Source organism: Pelodiscus sinensis, chromosome 7 (genome assembly GCF_052426305.1).
Source record: "Pelodiscus sinensis isolate ZL-2025 chromosome 7, ASM5242630v1, whole genome shotgun sequence".
NCBI lineage: Eukaryota > Metazoa > Chordata > Testudines > Trionychidae > Pelodiscus > Pelodiscus sinensis.
This window is the reverse complement of record NC_143058.1, coordinates 38,747,325-38,766,570: the sequence shown is the minus strand read 5'-3', so window position 1 is coordinate 38,766,570 and position 19,246 is coordinate 38,747,325. Positions and strand designations below refer to the sequence as shown.

The window sequence follows — 19,246 nt, the reverse complement described above, 5'->3', positions numbered from 1 at the left end:
TCTTAAAAAATTCAGCCAGAATGTCTCCACTTTGCAGGATTTTGTAAAAGTGTATCAAAGAGGTTTATACATTTAGATGGCATGTCTATATATTTTTATCTGAAACTGGTGTCCACTAATAAACTTCTCTGATCTGTTATTGAATAGATTGGGGGATACTGAAGTTTGTAGAATATTTTTCTGTTTAATTGTAATAGAAGTAATCTATATTAAGATGAAGGAATGCCCTATTTATAGTTTCTGATAGTGAATTACAATGCAATCCATTAAAATGAAATTATTTAAATTAAATATATAAATTATATAAGTACTTAACTCTTTAATCACCCATGAAATAATGTGGCTGTACATTTAGTGGGAATTCCACAGCAAACCAGTATGTAAATAAACCAGCAATGAAAGCCTTCCTAGAAGGAAAAAGTGGCAGAAAATGTCTTTATTATGACATCAAAGAAGCAGAAAAAGTGTGACCTTTCCAGCCACTGAAAAGATAGCAATAGGTCACATCCTGTTCCTAAATCATAGGCCATAAAACCAGATCATAGACTGAAGAATCCTGCAAGACCAGGGAGAAGGATTCGTACCTATTCCAGGCAGCCCTTTCTGTTCCTGTGATCTAGACAGAGAAATAGGCCATTTGAACTACATCTTTGTAGATACACTTGCTCCAGCCTGTTCTTTCCTTTGGTGCTCCTGAGTTAATAGGCAAGGAGCCCTCAGGTGTAAGTGACAGAGGTGGCCATACAGCAGGGACGGCCCTAGACTAGCTGCCAGCAACTGGTGCCCTAGGCGAACCATGCAATTGGCGCCCCCACCTCCAAACCCCTCAACGATATTGTGCCACCATTTCGTGCCCCATTTAATGTGGCGCCCTAGGCTACCGCCTAGTTCACCTATATGGACGGGCTGCCCCTGCTCTACAGCAGAAAGGGTGAGGGTTGTTGACTTGCTATTTCGGGTCATGCTGTCAACACTAAAGAGTAAAATGAGAAGGTTCTTTTGCTGTTAATGCTGACTATCATCTCATTGTTGCACAATTTTTCCCTGTGAGTACCACTAATAAAGTGTGTTCATTTCCTCAAAACAGACTTTCCATTTACTGGTTTGTTTCAATACTGGAGTGATATGCAATTTCTAATGCACTCAGAGTTGGGATCTGATACGGTTGCCAATTTTGGTTGGATGTGTTCCTTGAGGTTTCATCACAAGACATATTCTTTAATTCTTGGAGACTCCAGGACAATTCTGGAGGGTTGAAAAACTTACTGTTTAATTTCTGATACCGAAAATGATAATCAAATCTGATTCTTAATTGAAATGAATTTCTTAATATACAGTTCTTTTATTAAATGCACAATATGGTACAAGAAAAATGATAAACTAAAGAATCTGACTCTCTTCAAGTCAAATGTTAAGGAACTTAAAATTCTTAAAACAAATTTTTAATTTTCACTTTTTTAGTCCCTTCTTAAAGTAAACTGTACTTACCTACTATGGAGAGAATGACAACTACAAAATCAAAAATGTTCCACCCTATGGTGAAGTAGTAATAACGGAGTGAAATCAGTTTCAAAATACATTCTCCAGTGAAAAGGACAATGAACACAAGGTTAATCCACCATAAATTATCTTGCATCTCATCACTCTGGTCGTCTGTTTCTACCATCATGGTGACCATGTTAAGGCAGATAAGAATCATGATGCTGATGTCAAATACTTGTTTTGTCACAAAATCAAAGACCATGCCTTGGAATTTGTTCTGTGGATAAAAAAGAATGCATCATGCCTACACCTGGGATATAAATTTCATTCCCAAATTGCTACAAATAAATTAACTAAATCTATGGTTTAGTGTAACTCAATTTTTATTTTTTATAATTTCAACAAATGACACCAATGTTTTAACCATTTTTTCAAAGTTTATCAATTTAAATTTTCAGTCATGGGGGGTGAGACAATACAATCTGACAATTATTTAATGACAGCAGACACAGGGATTTAAAAAAATTAAAGTTCAATAACTGTTAAACACAGATTGTCAACATCACACCAAAATATACAAAGTAATTATTCACAAATCAAACGCTAATAAATTTTCAAGGAGTGTTTTTCTTACTTCATCTATCTGTAAATTCGTATTTATTTTTGAAATATTTTGAAATATTTTTCATTGGTTTATGTGTTTACAGTGAAATCAACATTTACAGACATTTACTGATAAAAATCAGTTCCAAGCTTAACTGTATTGGTGTTATATATTATTATTAGTTGTACACTCAGAAGTGCATTTTAAGTGTCTCCTTTTAGTATGCATACACATACTTTTTCACACAAATTCAGTAGTTAGGCCTCCAAAGATTCTACTTACACATATTAAAGGAAAGATTTTCAAAGCTACGAGATTTGGTTGTCTTACTGACATTCATTTTAATATATGCATGTTAGTGATACACCAGACTAAAAAAAAGTTCAGCTTTGGCAAAACAGGCAAACAAGTTTACTTTTTGTCCATGGCCATCACTTCCCTTCTTTCCCTAAGAAATACTTTTTGTATCACTAATAAAATCTTCAGCCTCAATTAAGTATAAAATATTCATTAGAGCAAATCTTTTCCTCTGGACAGCTGTTGAAGATATAGCTAAATCAGTACGGTTCCACTACACACAGAACAGGAAATGCAGGGTTTTTTGCATGAGGTAGGTGCACACTTTGAGCAGTGCAGAGCTGTACTGCGTAGCTGCTCCTGTAGGCTGTGGAAGAGAGGCCAAGCATCCACCACTGCAGATACTCCAGTTCTGTATATCAAATTACAGACATGTAAGAGACATATGACATGGCTTCCACATAATAGCTGCAGAACCCCTCTTGGCCTGAGAAGAGGTTTCCTTGCTAAGATCTTGACACATTTAACACTCACAGGACTTGAGCTGGAAGTTAGTTGTTTTAGACAGATGAGTGTTTTGAAGGACGCCACCTACAATCCCTCTAGTCTTCCAACAGCTGTAGAGTGATAATTCAAAGCAAAAGAAGGGTCCTCCACAACCAAGAAGTTTAGTTTAAAAAAATCCATTTGTATTTAAAGGGAGACAAAGTTTGCTTTAGGTGAAACGTAAGCCAATACATTATTTAAACACTAGGGGAGGGAAATACATTCATTCTTACCGCTGGCCGAGGTATAGGTTTTTGTGGTTTCTTGGAACCCAACTTTTTCATTGCATTGTAATATTTCTTTTGTTCTTCTGTCATAAAGATGTCTTGGCCTCCAAAGTAAAGAAATGAAATCAAAACTGGTTACAACCATGTAACTCCATTGATTAGTTACAATCACCATAAAATTAGTATTATCATTCATGTTCTCACTCTTAGCAGATATCAAGGACTGAATGGGCATAAACACTGACTTGCGCGCTTATCTTTATTTGTCAGTATATGGGGAACTGGTAGTAGCTCCTGAATTTAGGTTGCCTGACACTTTCCATTCTATAAGATTTTTGTAACTTTTTCTTTGAGAAGCTCTCAAACATCCAGTGTTTACAGAAAGTCTTCAATATTTTGCAGGGGGGATGCACTGAGGTAATGGACGTGCCTTTTCTTTGTCCCATGCAATTTCTTCAGATTTTGCCAAGGCATGAAATGTGAAAAAAACCCTTTCCTTCTCTTGTGTTTGCTCCTTAGGAAAATGCCTAAATAATAAATAAATATGAATATTCTATGTCCTGGCTCATACCTGTGCCAAAACAGCAGCACATACTGTACTGAGTATACACAGGAGCTGCCAATGAAGGCATGGTAAATGTTGCAGGGGGCAAACAGAGTCAGACTGGACTCCCTGCCTTCCTAGACCCAGTACAACATGGACTCAGCAACCCTTCCCGCTCTACCCACAATATCACCACATGGGACAGAAGCTCACCCAACTGATCAATGTGGGGGCCAGCAAAGAAAACTAAGTCAGACTGGGTTCCCCCCATGCCAACCTCGTTCCCCATCTGGGATGACAGTCTTTTCCTGCTGTGGTCTAATGTATTTAGTCCTGTAGCTCAAGTACAGATAGTATTTATTTAGCGCTACAGCAAAAATTAAGACTCAATAGAGTACAAAGGATAACATGATGCCTACAACTAAGAATTATACATTTACATTTGAGAGATCTCAAACATCAGTGTAGCCAACATTTTTTAAATCTCTAGCTTTTTTTTTAATAAGATAACTTTTAAGATATGGACTTTTTTCTTTTTTCTAATTTGGCTATACATGCTCATGTGTATGGTTTTCTAATTCATCCATCCTGCAATGTTACATGGAATGATTATAGTTAAAGCCATTTACATTACATACTGCATGTTACAGAAAATGATAATAAATGTTCATCAGAAAAAGTAAAAAGTTTAATATTTTTTCTGATCTGAAGTCACTACAGTAATTCATTGTATGGTAGGCACCAAAACAAGCAATAATTTTGTATTTAGCTTTTTTTTAGAACAGCGACAAAATACTTATCTTCTTTTTTTGTTGGTTGAAATTATCTATGATGACACCAATGAAAAGGTTCAGGGTGAAGAATGATCCAAAGATGATAAAGATGACAAAGTAAAGATACATATACAGGTTGTCTTCATACTTAGGCTGATCCAATACCTAAAAAACATGTGTGAAAACTACATGTCAGAAGCCTTATTTGTTATATAACCCTAAGGCTCCATTATTCTGACTCATCCATCTTATGAACTAGACTCAATGTACTCTGATTCTGAAGCTCCAGAATTTACCTCCCTGCCATGAAACTCTTCCACAGTCTGAGTGTTCATTAAAAAATCAGTTTCTAGCCCTGATGGTGGTTGAAAAAAAAAACACTTGAAAATGTGAAATGAGTGTAAACAAACACAACACCAGCAGGGCTGGCAACAGACTTTACTGCACCCTGGGCAATGCTGGGGGGTGGAGCTTGGCTCTGGGCCCCCCTGAAAAGGGCAGAACCTTGGGTGAAAAGGGCAGGGCTAGGGGCTGGCCTTCCCCACCAAGTGCCACCTAGATCATGCTGTGGACTTTTGTCGACAAAACTATACCAGCGTCTACACTACCACTGAGTTCTGTCGACATAACGTCGACAGAACTCAGCAGTTTTGTCGACGCTGGTATACCTCATTTTACGAGGCATAACACCTTCTGTCGACAGAACTCTGTCGACAGAAGGTGTTATTGCCTGTAACATTGCGTCCAGACTATGGAGTTCTGTCGACAAAGCAGCTTGCTTTGTCGACAGAACTCAATGTTTCTGGACGCTCTTTGTCAACGGAAGTTTTGTCGACAGTATCTGTCGACAAAACTTCTGTCGACAAAACGCGGTAGTCTAGACGTACCCTAGCAGTGGTGGTGGCCTGGAACCCTGGTCCCTTTTAAACTGCTGGTCCCTGGGGCAATTGTCTCCTTTCTCTTCTCGCATCAGCAGCCTTTGGTCATCTGCCTCAATCTATAGACAACCTGAAACATTAGCTTTGAGACTGGGTAGTCAGTAGGCAGACTGCAGGCCAAATCCAAATTGCCAGATGCTTTTGGAAAGAACCTGAAATCTATCTGTTATACTATTTTCTCTGGAGTCAGCACTTAGACCAAGAAGTTTGGATCCAGACAAAATATAACAGATTACCCATGCTCTAAGAGGTGTGAACTGGTCCATTTTTCTCTGTCAGTTTCTTGAGGTTTCTGCAATTCCAGGGGCATATAAACTGACTTTTTTCAAAGATACCATGGTGGAGTCCATCATTTCTGTCATTGAATCTGGCATTTTGATATAGCTAGGCTCCAGACATTTTGTTTTCCTTTCCTGGCAAGGCCTCCCTTCAGCTGCCCCTTCTGACCACTTTTAACTGAAACAAGGGAGTTAATAGAATTATAGGAGCAGGAGGTTTGGGACCAGAGGGTTTGTCTACACTGCAGAGATTTTTCAGAAAAATGGTAATTTTTCTGAAAAAACTTCACTCACGTCCACACTGAAATCACGTTCTTTCGAAAAAAATTGAAAGAACAGAGGGTTTTTTCTGACATTGGTAAACCTCTTTCTATGAGGAAGAAGTCTTTTTCCGAAAGAGCTCTTTCTGAAAAAGGCATGTGTGGATGGGGAAGAGGGAGTTCTTTCAAAAGAAGAGGAAAGCGGAAAAAGCACAGGTGCACTGGTGGCTCCACAGATTTAAATGAGAGAAAGCATCGATTCAGTGTGGATGCTATCTTTCGAAAAAGCAGATTGCTTTTTTGATGTGCTTTGACAGTATGGATGCTCTATTTCAGAAGAAGTTTTTCAGAAAATGTCTTCCAAAAAAGCTTCTTCCAAAAGAAGCCTGCAGTCTAGACATAACGGCTACGTCTAGACTGGCATGATTTTTCACAAATGCTTTTAACGGAAAAGTTTTCTGTTAAAAGCATTTGCGGAAAAGAACGTCTAGATTGGCATGGACGCTTCTCCACAAAAGCACTTTTTGCGGAAAAGCCTCCGTGTCAATCTAGATGCACTTTTGCGCAAAAAAGCCCCGATCGCCATTTTCGTGATCGGGGCTTTTTTGCGCAAAACAAATCTGAGCTGTCTACACTGGCCCTTTTGCGCAAAAGTTTTGCGCAAAAGGACTTTTGCTCAAATGGGAGCAGCATAGTAGTTCCGCAAGAAGCACTGATTTCTTACATGAGATCGTCAGTGTTCTTGCGGAAATTCAAGCGGCCAGTGTAGACAGCTGGCAAGTTTTTCTGCAAAAGCAGGTGCTTTTGCGGAAATACTTGCCAGTCTAGACACAGACAACCTGAATGTAGCCTGACAGCAGAGAGAGAAAGAAGGATAAACTGATGAGCTAAAAGGAGCACAGAACAGTACAGGAACTGAGGCTTAAGGAGTGGAGCCAAGCTTCTTGAAAAACAACTTCATCCTTGAAAATAAATTCTTGCAAATAATTGCCTACAAATTTTACATCAATGACTTTCCAACTATGAGTCATAGCTTCATCAGTGTCCGCTTAAGAGCCAAGGATATTTCATGGGAAAAGAAAATAAGTTAAAGTTACTGTGGAATTTGGTCCTGTTGTGCTACAGAGTATATAAGACCCTAAAAATCTTCCCAGATCTCCTTCTGTTTTGTATTTTCATACTCTTTTCTACTTTTTGTGCTTGATGGAACTATATAGCTTCATGTTATCTCATTTCCAGTGCCACTCATTACTGTGATCACAGAGTTCACACAATCAAAGCTAATATACTTACATTTCGAGAATCCACGGCTGCATACATTATATCCATCCATCCTTTAAATGTGGCCTATAAACAAAACATATGTACTCAACTTCTGCTGTCCTTAGAAACTGGCTTAACTCGACATACTGTTTATGAACTGAAAACAAACTATGTTCATATTCATTTTAAAATATGGGTATAGTACAAGACAAATATTTGGCTTTCACCTTGTTTCTTTATTTACATACAAGAATCATAAATAATTATAATAAATACATAATCAGCTAAATAAAATACATAATCTTTTACTACAAGATATAATATATTTATTAAAAATTCTCATCTGCATACACATTATTGGAAACAAAGATACTTTCTGTGTGGGGATGTATCATGTTCTATGATATAGTCTGCTCTTGACTTTCACTGTTACGATAGAGTTAGTTTTTGTACTAAAATACATATATATTTGCACAGAATGTGTTTACTGCCATGTGTATACAGCTGTGACACAAGGAATAACCATGGATATAGTCAGTATAATAAATATGCATACATATGAATACATATAAGTGCAAAAAGCCAACTCAGCTGTAACTGAAATCAAGAACAGTTTACATCTTATAAACCATAATACATCCCCCGCTCAATGTAACTTTGTTTCCGATGGTACAAATTCAGATGAGAATTTTAAATAGATATATCATCCTCCATAGTAAAAGATTGTACATAGGTATTGCATTTAGCTGACTACATATTTATTATATGGTACACCTCCATAGTTGTAAAATGTACTCTGCATGTCACGAGTTAAGTTCCCAGTATGCTGCATGAGCACACAGCAACATATTAAACACAATGTAGGCACTCAGGGAACCCACCCAACCCAGTCCTGCATTAGCCAGGGGAAAGGTTCCTCTCCCTGGTCCCAGCCTAGCCTGGCCTGAACCTGCTGCAGCCGGCGGGTGGAGAGGGTGCTTATCCCATGGGCCCAGTCCTGGAGCTGCCACAGTAGGCAGAAGTGCCTCTCATCCTCAGCACAGATGCTGCTGCAGATGAGGGGAAGAAATGCCTCTCCCCACCATGGCAGCTCTGGAGCTGGGCCCACAGGATAGGCACCCTTTGCTTGGCCATGGTAATCCCATCTTCCCCTCTTCCCCAAATCCCACATTCTATCCACACCCTCGGCTGGAGATCTCACAACCCCAACATCCCAAATCTCTTCCCCAGCCTTGAGCTCTCTCCCACAGTCCAAATCTCTCAGTACCTCCATATTGGTGTACATAACAAAATTCATTCCACACATGTGGGGAAAATTAGAGGGAACACTGATAAGTTCTGGTGCTCAAATATACTATTTACTCAATAGTAGCAGTGGTTACTCCATGTGTCTCACTGCATATCCCAGGGCTCATTTACCTCCTCTGTAGCAATCCTACCACACATCCTTGTAGTGACAGAGGAAGCATTGATAGTATGTGTATTAAGCCCAGAGACCAATTGCTCCAAATGCTGAATACTTAAATAGGTTACTTTGTAGTCATTTGAGTGCATGGGTATCATTTTACCTTTAGATCAGGAGTAACTAATTTGTCCTACCATTGCTACAAATGGATTACTACCAATTATTACACAAATATAGATAAAGTTACTTAAGATATATGGTGAATTATGTCTCCCAAATTTGTACCATAGGGCAAAAGTAGTAGTAATGGTGAAATAAGCCTTCCAGATTGAACTGATGTATTCTCAAGGCTTTTTGGAGATGTCAGCCAGAAACAAAAACAGATCAAAAGGTGTTCAAGAGGTGCTAAGCATGTTTTCATGTAATCAGAGGTGTAGTGAGGGGGCTATGCACCTGGGGGCAAAGGAAAAATTTGCACCTCTGTCCCACTACTGCCACTTGGAGGGCCCCGAACCTGGTGCACAGCTGTGTCTGACTCTAGGAGGAGAGGTGGGGGAGCTTGTATCGTGTATTCCCCTTCCCCTGCCAGCAAAGATGGAGGAGGGTTGGGCTGGGGGTGGAGAGGTGGGGAGGAGACTCTAGATGGTGGCGGAGGGCAGAGGAAGAGCACGCGAGCTGAAGAATGATGGAATCAGAGGGGGACTAAATTGGCACCCCCCCCAATGTGGCACCCGGGGGCAACTGTCCCCCGCCCGCTCACTACGCCACTGCATGTAATGGTGTGATTCCTTGTTTTGTGGCAATAAGTAAGGATTTGGTTAATATTTATAAGTTTACAGAATGCATTTTTAAACTTGTTTCTTAAAGCAAAAGTACGAGTATAAGAAAAAACAAAAAATATATGGCATTCCCAAAAGTTAAAGCTACAGTGCTTCAGAGTTGAAACCACACTTAGCGCTCCTCATTAAACCTTGGAAACACCTCTAACTTCCCAGCAAGTTCTGGTCATGGAAACTAGGCAACCAGTCAGCTCTTCTGTTTCCTACAATGTGTTCAAGACCCACACCCTTCCTTAAAGGGACCCCACTACTGCCACTCAGTTCCACTACTTCTTTCCACAACATCTCATCTTCATTTTTTTTTCTATGTTTGGATGTGTGATTTTAGTCATATACTTTTAATAGCATATATACCTGCCAAACTTGCTGTCCATAATACAAGGAGACAATATAGGAAATTGAAATGAACTGCAAGTTGGAAGTGAATCCCATTTGCAAAAGGAGAGACAACAAATATTGTGAATGTTCACTTCTGCCTATGTGAGATCTCTTCTACAGCTAGATATAAATGCCTGTAGGTATCTGTCTTTTAAAAAATTGTTCTCAGCATTCCTACCATATGTAAGGAGTTTCATGGCACAGTAGCGAACAAAGTATATTTTTTAAATGCAGGACAGGTTAGTGACAAGAAACACTGAGAAATTACTCTTCACTACAAGTAAACACAAGAACCATATTATAGTCACTTACTACTTGAAGCAGAGAAAGATAGCCAAGTCCTACGTTATCAAAGTTTACTTTAACATTTTTCCATCGGGCAGTTTCATTGTTTTTTATGAGGTCCTCACATTGACTGTAATTGTTGATTTGGCTGATATCAAACCTCTCATCATTTGTGGTATTAATACAGTAATAGAATTTGCCAGCAAACAGATTTACTCCCATGATGCTGAAGATTAGCCAGAATATAAGACAAACAAGAAGCACATTCATAATGGATGGAATTGCTCCTAAGAGGGCATTCACAACGACCTAGCATATAAAGGAAAAGAGTAGAAACAGTGTAAGAATATGTATAGCAATAAAATAATTAGATATGTTACCAATTTTAATCAAACTTTCTTAAAATGTAATACAGTATTTTAAATTTGCTTTCACCTGCTTTTCAATTGGTGAAAATAACTTCTACAATTAATTTAAGAACCAAAGATAAAATAAACTTAAAACCTAGATAGAAAGCAAAAAAAGTATAAAATAAATAAAAACCTGTTTTAGATAGTATGTTGTTTTATAATTTGAATACTCTAATAAAGGAAAAAAGAAATACATGTTAAACACAAGCATGAAGGAAACTATAAATAATGTAGAAAATCATAGGTTTAAAGAAAGAATGGTGACATGAAAGACTAAATGATGAAAATAAACTTGGCAAAAATAGAAAAAAGGATGATTTAATTCTGTAAAATTGTTTAATTTATGTAATCCTACAATTGGTGCACACTTATTGTCTTATTTATTTATGCATTATTCTTCTAAAGACTGCAGCAACCTTTACATTAAAAAGAGTAAAATCAAAGTGTGTATTATGTGTTTAGTTTGATAAACAATTTCAAATTTCCCTCTAAATAACATTGTCACTGAGTGTAATTCATTTTAATTAATAGAAAATTAGAAGTCAGAAAATCAATATGAAAATGTTTAAGACATTTGGTGGTAATTAATACAAATGGAAAACCAGGTAGGTACCCAAATAAGAATACTCAAAAACAGTTAAGACTTCGAAGAAGAGACTTTATTTTATTCCCAACTGGCTTCAGTGGAAAATGAATCGAGCCTAAATTAAACAAAATGTAAGACTGGCTTATTGTTAACCAAAGTATTTAAGGACTTTTATAAATATGCCAGGGTAAAAAAAACAGAAGGGAAAAACTATGCTCATTAAAAATGATGAAGTGGGTTTACTTAATTATTAGATTAATAATGACTAAAAAGGTTAAAATAATTAACACTTTGTAAAAACAAAAAACAAACTCCCCTCTGTCTGCAACCAGAATAATAAAGCAAAGCATCCATCTACTCTAACTTCTACAGAAGTCAATTAAAAGACTGTTATTGACTAAAATGGCAAATGGATCAGACTCCCCCATCCCTGAGGTGTAAACGTGCTGCACTATGTTATTAATGTAGCTGGAGTTGTGTACCTGAGGTTGATTTACTATGGTAGTGTAGACATAACCTTAGATAGGAGAGAGCAGAAAAAAAAAGCCAATGACACTAGAAGCACAACTATCAACGCAATGTTGGACTTCCAAGCAGATGCACTGTGGCATACATCAAAAAGATAATAAATAGCATCTCTAGTGTAACCTGACCTACAATTCAATTGATTTTTTGAACACATAACCAGAAATATATTTCTACAAATCAGAAGGCTATCACAGGATGAAATTAAGAATGACTTCCAGATTGTAAATCTATTATACTGTAGAAAAGTGTCCCTAAGGAAATGGAGGAAGTCTCTTTGCCTGATACGCTTAGATTTATATTGGACAAACTACTAGAAAATGAAAAAGGGGAAAGTTTGTGAATTAATTAGAGGTTTTTGAGCAGGGATCTGATTGGCCCATTAAAATGAAGTATTTGTTGTCCAGGTTTAAAAAGGTATAATGGAAACAATTTTGCATTTTCAGTTAAATGAATTTGATGACGGGAAAGATCTTTTCCACCTACAGCTTTTACAATTCCATTAAGTTAGTCAAAACAATAACAGAGTGCAAATCAAACTGAAACATGCAAAGAGATAATAGATGAAAAGATCTAAAATAAAATTATTTCAGCAACTTTCCTCAAAGCATTTTTACAAATACCATTAATTAGTCTCACATCCTTAGATAAATATTATTTACAGATGAAGATACTGAAGCACAGATGGTACTTGCTCAGGGTTACACAAGAATTCTGTGGCAGACTGAGAACTAGAACCCATGTCTATAAATTTCCAGGGTTATGTCTTACCATTCTTTTTTGATATATAACACAAATGTATGGCAGCTTGGATTGAAATGATGTGTTGCAGATCAAAAGATGTCTCACATACATAAAAAAATGTGGCAGCTGAAATTTGCTCCTTTTTTCTTTTTTCTATTCATAAACCACTTAGAATCACATAGACTCCATCTTCCTATAGTTAATGAACTTATTTTGATATTTAATCTATATCAGTGTGGTTTTGGCTGAAGGGCTTGGGGAATCTATTCAGGTTAATACAGGCTGGTGTGTATTCATTTTCTTTGATAAATGACAGACTTTATGAGCTTGTATTACTCAGAAAGTAACTGAGCAGTACAAGGCAGTACATTTCTAGCAGTACATTCTAGAGTGTAAAGGGGATGCAGGTGTTGCCTTATATATAATTCAAAAATGGCTAGGCATAGCACTCTGGGGCATGGCACCTGAGTGAAAGGTGACTTGTATGTTAGAGTCTGGGTGAATGAGCAGAATGGTAGGTCACATAACAAAGCACCAGGCTGGAAAATTATGAGGACATAGCAGTTCTAGAGCCCAGACTGCACTCAGAGGGGATTCCAGAGAGGTACTCAGACTCACAGAAATTCACCATTGAGCACTAATATGGAAATAATTTAATATTTAAAATCAGTAATCTAGATCCCTTTAGGTTTCGTTGCCGCATAGCTCCCATGGATAGTGGGCATTTTTACTGTAAAAATAAGGGTCTGAAGGATTTAGTCAAATTATAGACATTCTGAAATACTTTCCAAAATTTTAATTGAAATTTAAGAATTTTTATAACAATTAAACATATTCTTAACCAAATCTTTTCAAATGTTAAGTCCATTGACATTTTTACTTAAAAATAGGACTGTGCCATTTCATAAGGATAATAATGCCACACATCCAGGAGAAAAGTTATGAAGAAATAAAGAATCTGTTATGGGGGGAAAGCATCTGGCCTCAGGCATTGTATTTCATTACACCCACAGTGTCTGTATCTCTCTCTTACATCTTCATACCCAGTCATGTGTTTGCCTTTCATAACTGCTGCACTTCCAGAATTGACCTACTTTTTCCTTTTTCAGTCTGAATCCTGAAGCTATAGCACCAGCTTTAAATTATGAATCTCTGACAAAGCACAAAACATAAAACAAAGAATCAAGGAAAACACTGGGCTAAATACATCCTTGGTTCCACTAATGAAAAAATTGGTGGTCAGGTTCCTAATAGCAAAAAGTTCTCCTGGGAAGACAAACTAACAGTACAGAAAGATGTTAGTGACTTTCCTCCATTGTCTGAAAAAAAAAAAAAAAAAGACAACAGGAGAACAGTGGGTTTATATCAACCAGCAATGAATGATGCTGGCCATGAAAATAGGAATAGCCAATTTATGATTCTGCACAAGTGTACTGCACTCTGCCTGATGTCCTATCTATCTGACGCCCATCCAGAAAGAACACTGACAGAGAGTGGCAACTTCTGAGCAGGGACACAAGGAGGGCACCAGCCACATGATCGGCCCCCCCACTTTGATTTTTCCCTATGTTACCTTAGCCTGGGAAGGGATCTGCCTCTTCCTGCCCTCACTCTGCCCACATTCTGTCCCTTTTCCCAAACCTCTGCCCGTGCTTTGCCCCTGCCCCACCTCCTCATGCCCTTTACCAATTCTTGTAAGCCCCCTTCCCTGAGTGATGCAGCCCAGGTGAATAGCCAGTGGCCTGGCACCAGCAGTAGGGGTTGCCCTCCTCTCTCCCCCCACCCCCACAAGCACCAGGGGCAGTGGGAAACAGAGCAACCCAACCCCAGTCTGCTCTGCTCCGTTAGCTCCTAGCCATATCACTCCACTTCCTGGCACTGGTGAGTACAGGGTGGGGGTCAGTCCCACCCCTTGCCCAGCCCCTTCCCCTGAGCAACACAGCTGGCAGTTGGGGAAGTGGAGTGTGCTGCAGCCACTCCACTTCTCACTGCTGCCAGTGAGGCTTGACCCTCTGCTGTTGACCTCTGGGCCTCACACGGGAGCCCCAAAAGCACAGGGCCCAGGACAGTTGAAAGAACCATCCTATGGATGGGACGGCTCTGTCTGCCAGCTGCTCCTCCCCTCATCTGGAGGAGAACAAGACCCTTCATGTCCCCCCATGTCAGCCCTGTTTACAGAAAGTACTAATAGAAATATCCCATGCCATCCTTCAGTGGGATCCTGACTCAACGGACATTGCTGGTCCATATTGTTTTAGGGATGTTTAAACCTGGCTTCTAAAGAATAACTTGGCAGACTTTTAAAAAATGTGTAGAATATAATTTTCTGCACATATATAAATAACACGATATTGATGCTCACTGGAAGTAACAATCAGCATAAAACTAATGTGTAAATAATATTATATTGTAATATTGCTATTTGATGGATTCACAGGTTTCAGAGGGGTAGCCGAGTTAGTCTGCAATAGAAAAAAACTTAAAGAACAATGAATAGTCCTGCTGCACCTTAGAGACTAACAAAGCATGTAGATGGTATCATGAGCTTTTGTGGGCACAACCCACTTCTTCAGATGAATGGAGTTTAAGGAGTCCAGGTTCCAAATATATAGCAGAAAAAGAGAGGAGATAGAGAGGGAAAGGAAAGGAGAAAAATGGGAAAATAATAATCAATTAGAGTTTCCATGCTAAATGAAGCTGATAGGGTTCTAAGTACCCTTAAGTACCTTGTGTTTGACTTTTTATGTCATTTGGATATGGAATGTAGCAGGTAATCCAGTTAAGGTCTTTGTTTAAATCTCTATTGTAGGTATTAAACTTGTAAATGAAATTAAGTTCTGCAGCTTTCCTTTCAAGCTGTTTTCAAAATTGGCTTGAAATAATATGGAAACTTTGAGATCCATTAGTGAGTTCCACAGGCAAGTTAAAATGTTCCCCAACAGATTTCTGTGTGTTTCTTTCTGAATATCTGATTTGTGTCCATTAATCCTTTGTCCAGTTTGGCCAATATACATGGCAGAGGGGCTCTGACACCCACTCACCCACAATTATTTCCAATTTGGGGACAATTTATATTTTCAAGTCAGTGCCACAGCTATGGATTTTGTAAAAAGACTGGGACTTTTCAGCTTAGAAAAAGGAAGACAAAGTAGAAATATTACAGAGTTCTATGAAATATTGACTGGTTTGAAGAAAGTTAATATGGAATTGTTATTTACTTCTTTACATAACACAAGAACCCATGGTCACTGAAGGAAATTAATATGCGACAGGTTTAAAACAAAGAAAGTACTCCACACAATGCACTGTCAACTTGTGCAAAATGGGATGTTGCAGAAGTCAGAACTATAACAGAATTAAAAACAAACTAGATAAGTTCATGAAGGATATGACCATTAATGGCCATTAGCCAAGATGTTGAATGATGCAAGCCAATGTTCTGAGTGTCACTAGCCTGTCTCTGCCAGAAGGTGGGAGTGAACAGCAGGGGATGGATCACTCAATAATTGCCTGTTCAGTTCATTCCTTCTGAAGCATTTGGCATTGGCCACTGTCAGAAGACAGGATACTGTGTGAGATGAGCCATTGGTCTGACCCAGTATGGCCATTCTTATGTTCTTATATAGTAAAAGCACAAAGATCTGAAATTCTAACAAAAACACATTTCAATTTTCTATTAAAATATTATGTAAAAAGAATTATATTTTTATAAATATGCATGATGTGATACATCTGTGCATGCACACATACAAACATCTATCTATCTATCTATCTATCATCTATCTATCTATCTAAAATGAAGTGTGTATAAAATACACACACACACTTGCAGTATACATATGAGGAGGGAATTATATGGGATAAATTAAACTTTAATTTAGCCGCATATATTTTTAGTAATTCACAATACATCCATGTACTTGATGAGTCCGAGGACCCTACAGGAAAATTCCAAATTGAATGAGAGGTAAAATAACCTACATGAGCATATTAATGTGTGATATAACATATGAATTTACATAAACAATTAAGCTTTTTGCTTATCTGTTAGTGATAAATATGCAAGTGATAAGAAAATAGTGTAACAATTTGCATGGTTTTGTGATTCCTTATTCTGCAGGTATAGTTTCTTTTTAGGCATGCATTATTTCAGGTTTTTCATTTTGTCTTACCCTCATCCCTTCAAATCGTGACAAGGCTCTTAGAGGTCTCAAAGCTCTTAAGGTCCTAAGGGATTTAATCGCACCAAGTTCTGAGTAGCCCAAGGCATTAGCTGTTAAGCTAACCAAAGAGACCTAAATGAAAACACAAAAGCAATAATACTCATTCATCTTGAATATTCTCTTATATATTTGCCAGGAATGGTGTGCGCCATGCAATTCCCAAGTAGACTGAAGGTTGGACCTCTTTCTCCAGAAATCCTTCTATAACCTAGGAGAGATCTTTAAGTCAATCAAAGTAAAGGTGTTACATGACATCTGTCATTGAAATCCTGCTGGCACTATATCTGTCTATCTATAAATAATTTGTAAGTTCACACATAGTGGTCAATATTCAGTGGAAAATGTATCTGAATTTGAACTTCCAGTTTAGGATAGGGTTTTTCAGAAAGCCCTCAGATCTTGATAGTAATCCAAAAACTATCAAGGCCCAAATACAGGCATGGTATAAGCAGTTACAACATGCAGGGATTAATAGTGACTTTCTAGTGACCAAAAGTGTCTCAATGAAGAACCACAGTGAGCAGAGCTGTTTGAAAATTTTGGCATTATTGAAGACTGGTAATGAGAGATTTCATATCTAATAATTTTCTGTAAGTTGCTTCTCTCTGAATTCATTACTGATGGGCTCATCTCTCCTTCCCCATCTGTGCAATTCAGAATGGTCCAATGCAGCTCCTGAAGCTACAGAAATGAGTACTGTCCTCCAGCTCATGTCACCAGAAGAGTTCTTCTGCAGGCACAGAAACATTCCAGTAACCAATTATTAGCATTAAGATAACTTGATATGACACTTTAAATTAATCTTAAGAAAATATATGTCTAAGACCCCTTTTAGAGAACAATTTCAATTTATATTTTGGTCATTTACAAGACTACCAAGGCAAGTTGAATACAGCGATAAATGGCTAACAGAAATAAATTAATCAGGTAAAACATTTCTCATTCTCTTGCACAGCTTCTCTCTTCATTCATTACAAATGGGAGGCAGTGAGCAATGAATCCCAGAAGTAGAGAGGGAAAGAACTATTATAGTACAATAACAGACAGGAATGGAAGCTTACCCCATATAAAGAAAGAACTTTAATAAGTTTTGGTGTAAGGGGGAACAGTTAACACCAAATACTGTAAGTTCTTTAATAAACTAAGGAGAACCGACCAAGTAGCATACTCAGAAAAACAATGCCTCTGTCCATGAATGGAAAATCTTCCTCAGATAAGGCTCATATACTTCCTTGTCCCCCTTCCTAGAGACTTCTGTAAATAGTTTATCAGATACCTAGCATTCCAACTACTGTCAGATTTTTACATCTTGCCTGTTGCAACCTTGAGACCCAGCCTAAGGACTTGGCATTTGATATAGAAGATTAACAGGATGCAATTGGCACATGTATTCATATACTTGAGATGTACCTTTAGAAAACTAGCTTGAGAGTCCATTCAAAGCACAATCTACCAAGAGTTATGAAAAAAAGATGGGAGAGCTATTTATCAGGAATTTTGCAAAGAGGAACTTATCTTGAACAGAAAGATTTGGAGATGTACAAGAATAACATTTTCCTTATAAACAAAAGTAGCATACTTCTTGCATGGATACAGGGACCAGTTCCAAAACATGACTTTTGAAGGTAATGGCACCTAGAAAAGACAGTCATAGGCTTGTCTAATTTGTGTCTGTAATTAACTCAGCACCTGATACTTACATGGAGAATCCAATATACCTGTCTACAAATGCCACTATATCTGGTACCCACATTTCTAAAGTGTTTAGCTGTAGGTCTCCAATCAAACCTCCTTGAAGAAAAGCTGGTGAAGATGAGATTCCCAGATCTTTGTGATTATAGTATTTATATTATCTAGCGATCTGGAACTCATTGTGGTTGCCTGGCCAAGTCCTAGTTCCCCCTTATACCAAAAATGTGAATCTCATTCCATCCATAAACAAAACACCCTGGCTAATTTCTATCTACATATCAAACGGTCTTTGAGGTTAATGTGGAATCCATGCTGAACTACACCTCTGAGAGCAGACTATGCCCAATTCCTATGCCCAGGCTGCTAATTGTTCATATTCAGAATCTGAGTGCAGTTGCTGCTTCAAATGGTTTTGCAGATTCAATGTAACTTCAAATTCAAAGTGCCTTCTGGCCTAGTGGAGGTTTAGGTGGATGACCACAACTCTCTCTTTTCTGTATCCTTTACATGAACCATCTTGAAATGCAGCAGATGCTTTTCTATTGGGGACATTATTTCCATTGCTACAAAAAAAAAAAAAAGTAAATGAATAAATAAAAAGCAGCTTTGGCCTCTGGTTACTGTCTGGTTTTGGAAGAGATTTAAACATGCTTCCGCAATCATAAGCCAATCTGTAATGGGAGGTAAGAGAAGACTTTATCTGAAAGTACCATACTTGCCCACCATGTGGTTTCTTATTTTGCTGAGATAATTGGTACTTGTCACTCTCACAGATTGAACCTGGTGGACCACTGTTCTGATTCCATATGGTCAAATGTGTGGAGGTTTTTTTTCTTTTTTGAAGACACTCAGTAGAGGTTGAAGTTAGCCAAGAGGATGTGTACTACAAAATATTGGAAATTTCTTTTCTTAGCATGCTTGCTTTCATGGTGAGTAGGCTAAGTTCT

The 19,246-nt window shown here is 38.0% G+C and overlaps 1 protein-coding gene across 1 annotated transcript in view; it reads right to left on the bottom strand.

Annotated features, from left to right (window-relative positions):
• The window catches only part of LOC102446022 (sodium channel protein type 2 subunit alpha), a 114,817-nt gene that overhangs the window by 3,552 nt on the left and 92,019 nt on the right, over nt 1-19,246 (bottom strand). Inside the window, exons 21-26 of the mRNA XM_006137325.5 lie at nt 16,557-16,679; nt 10,147-10,428; nt 7,243-7,296; nt 4,501-4,638; nt 3,163-3,267; nt 1,489-1,759 (exon numbers count right to left, since the gene is read on the bottom strand). Coding sequence (XP_006137387.1) covers nt 1,489-1,759; nt 3,163-3,267; nt 4,501-4,638; nt 7,243-7,296; nt 10,147-10,428; nt 16,557-16,679 — 973 coding nt within the window. The remainder of the gene's footprint in view (nt 1-1,488; nt 1,760-3,162; nt 3,268-4,500; nt 4,639-7,242; nt 7,297-10,146; nt 10,429-16,556; nt 16,680-19,246) is intronic.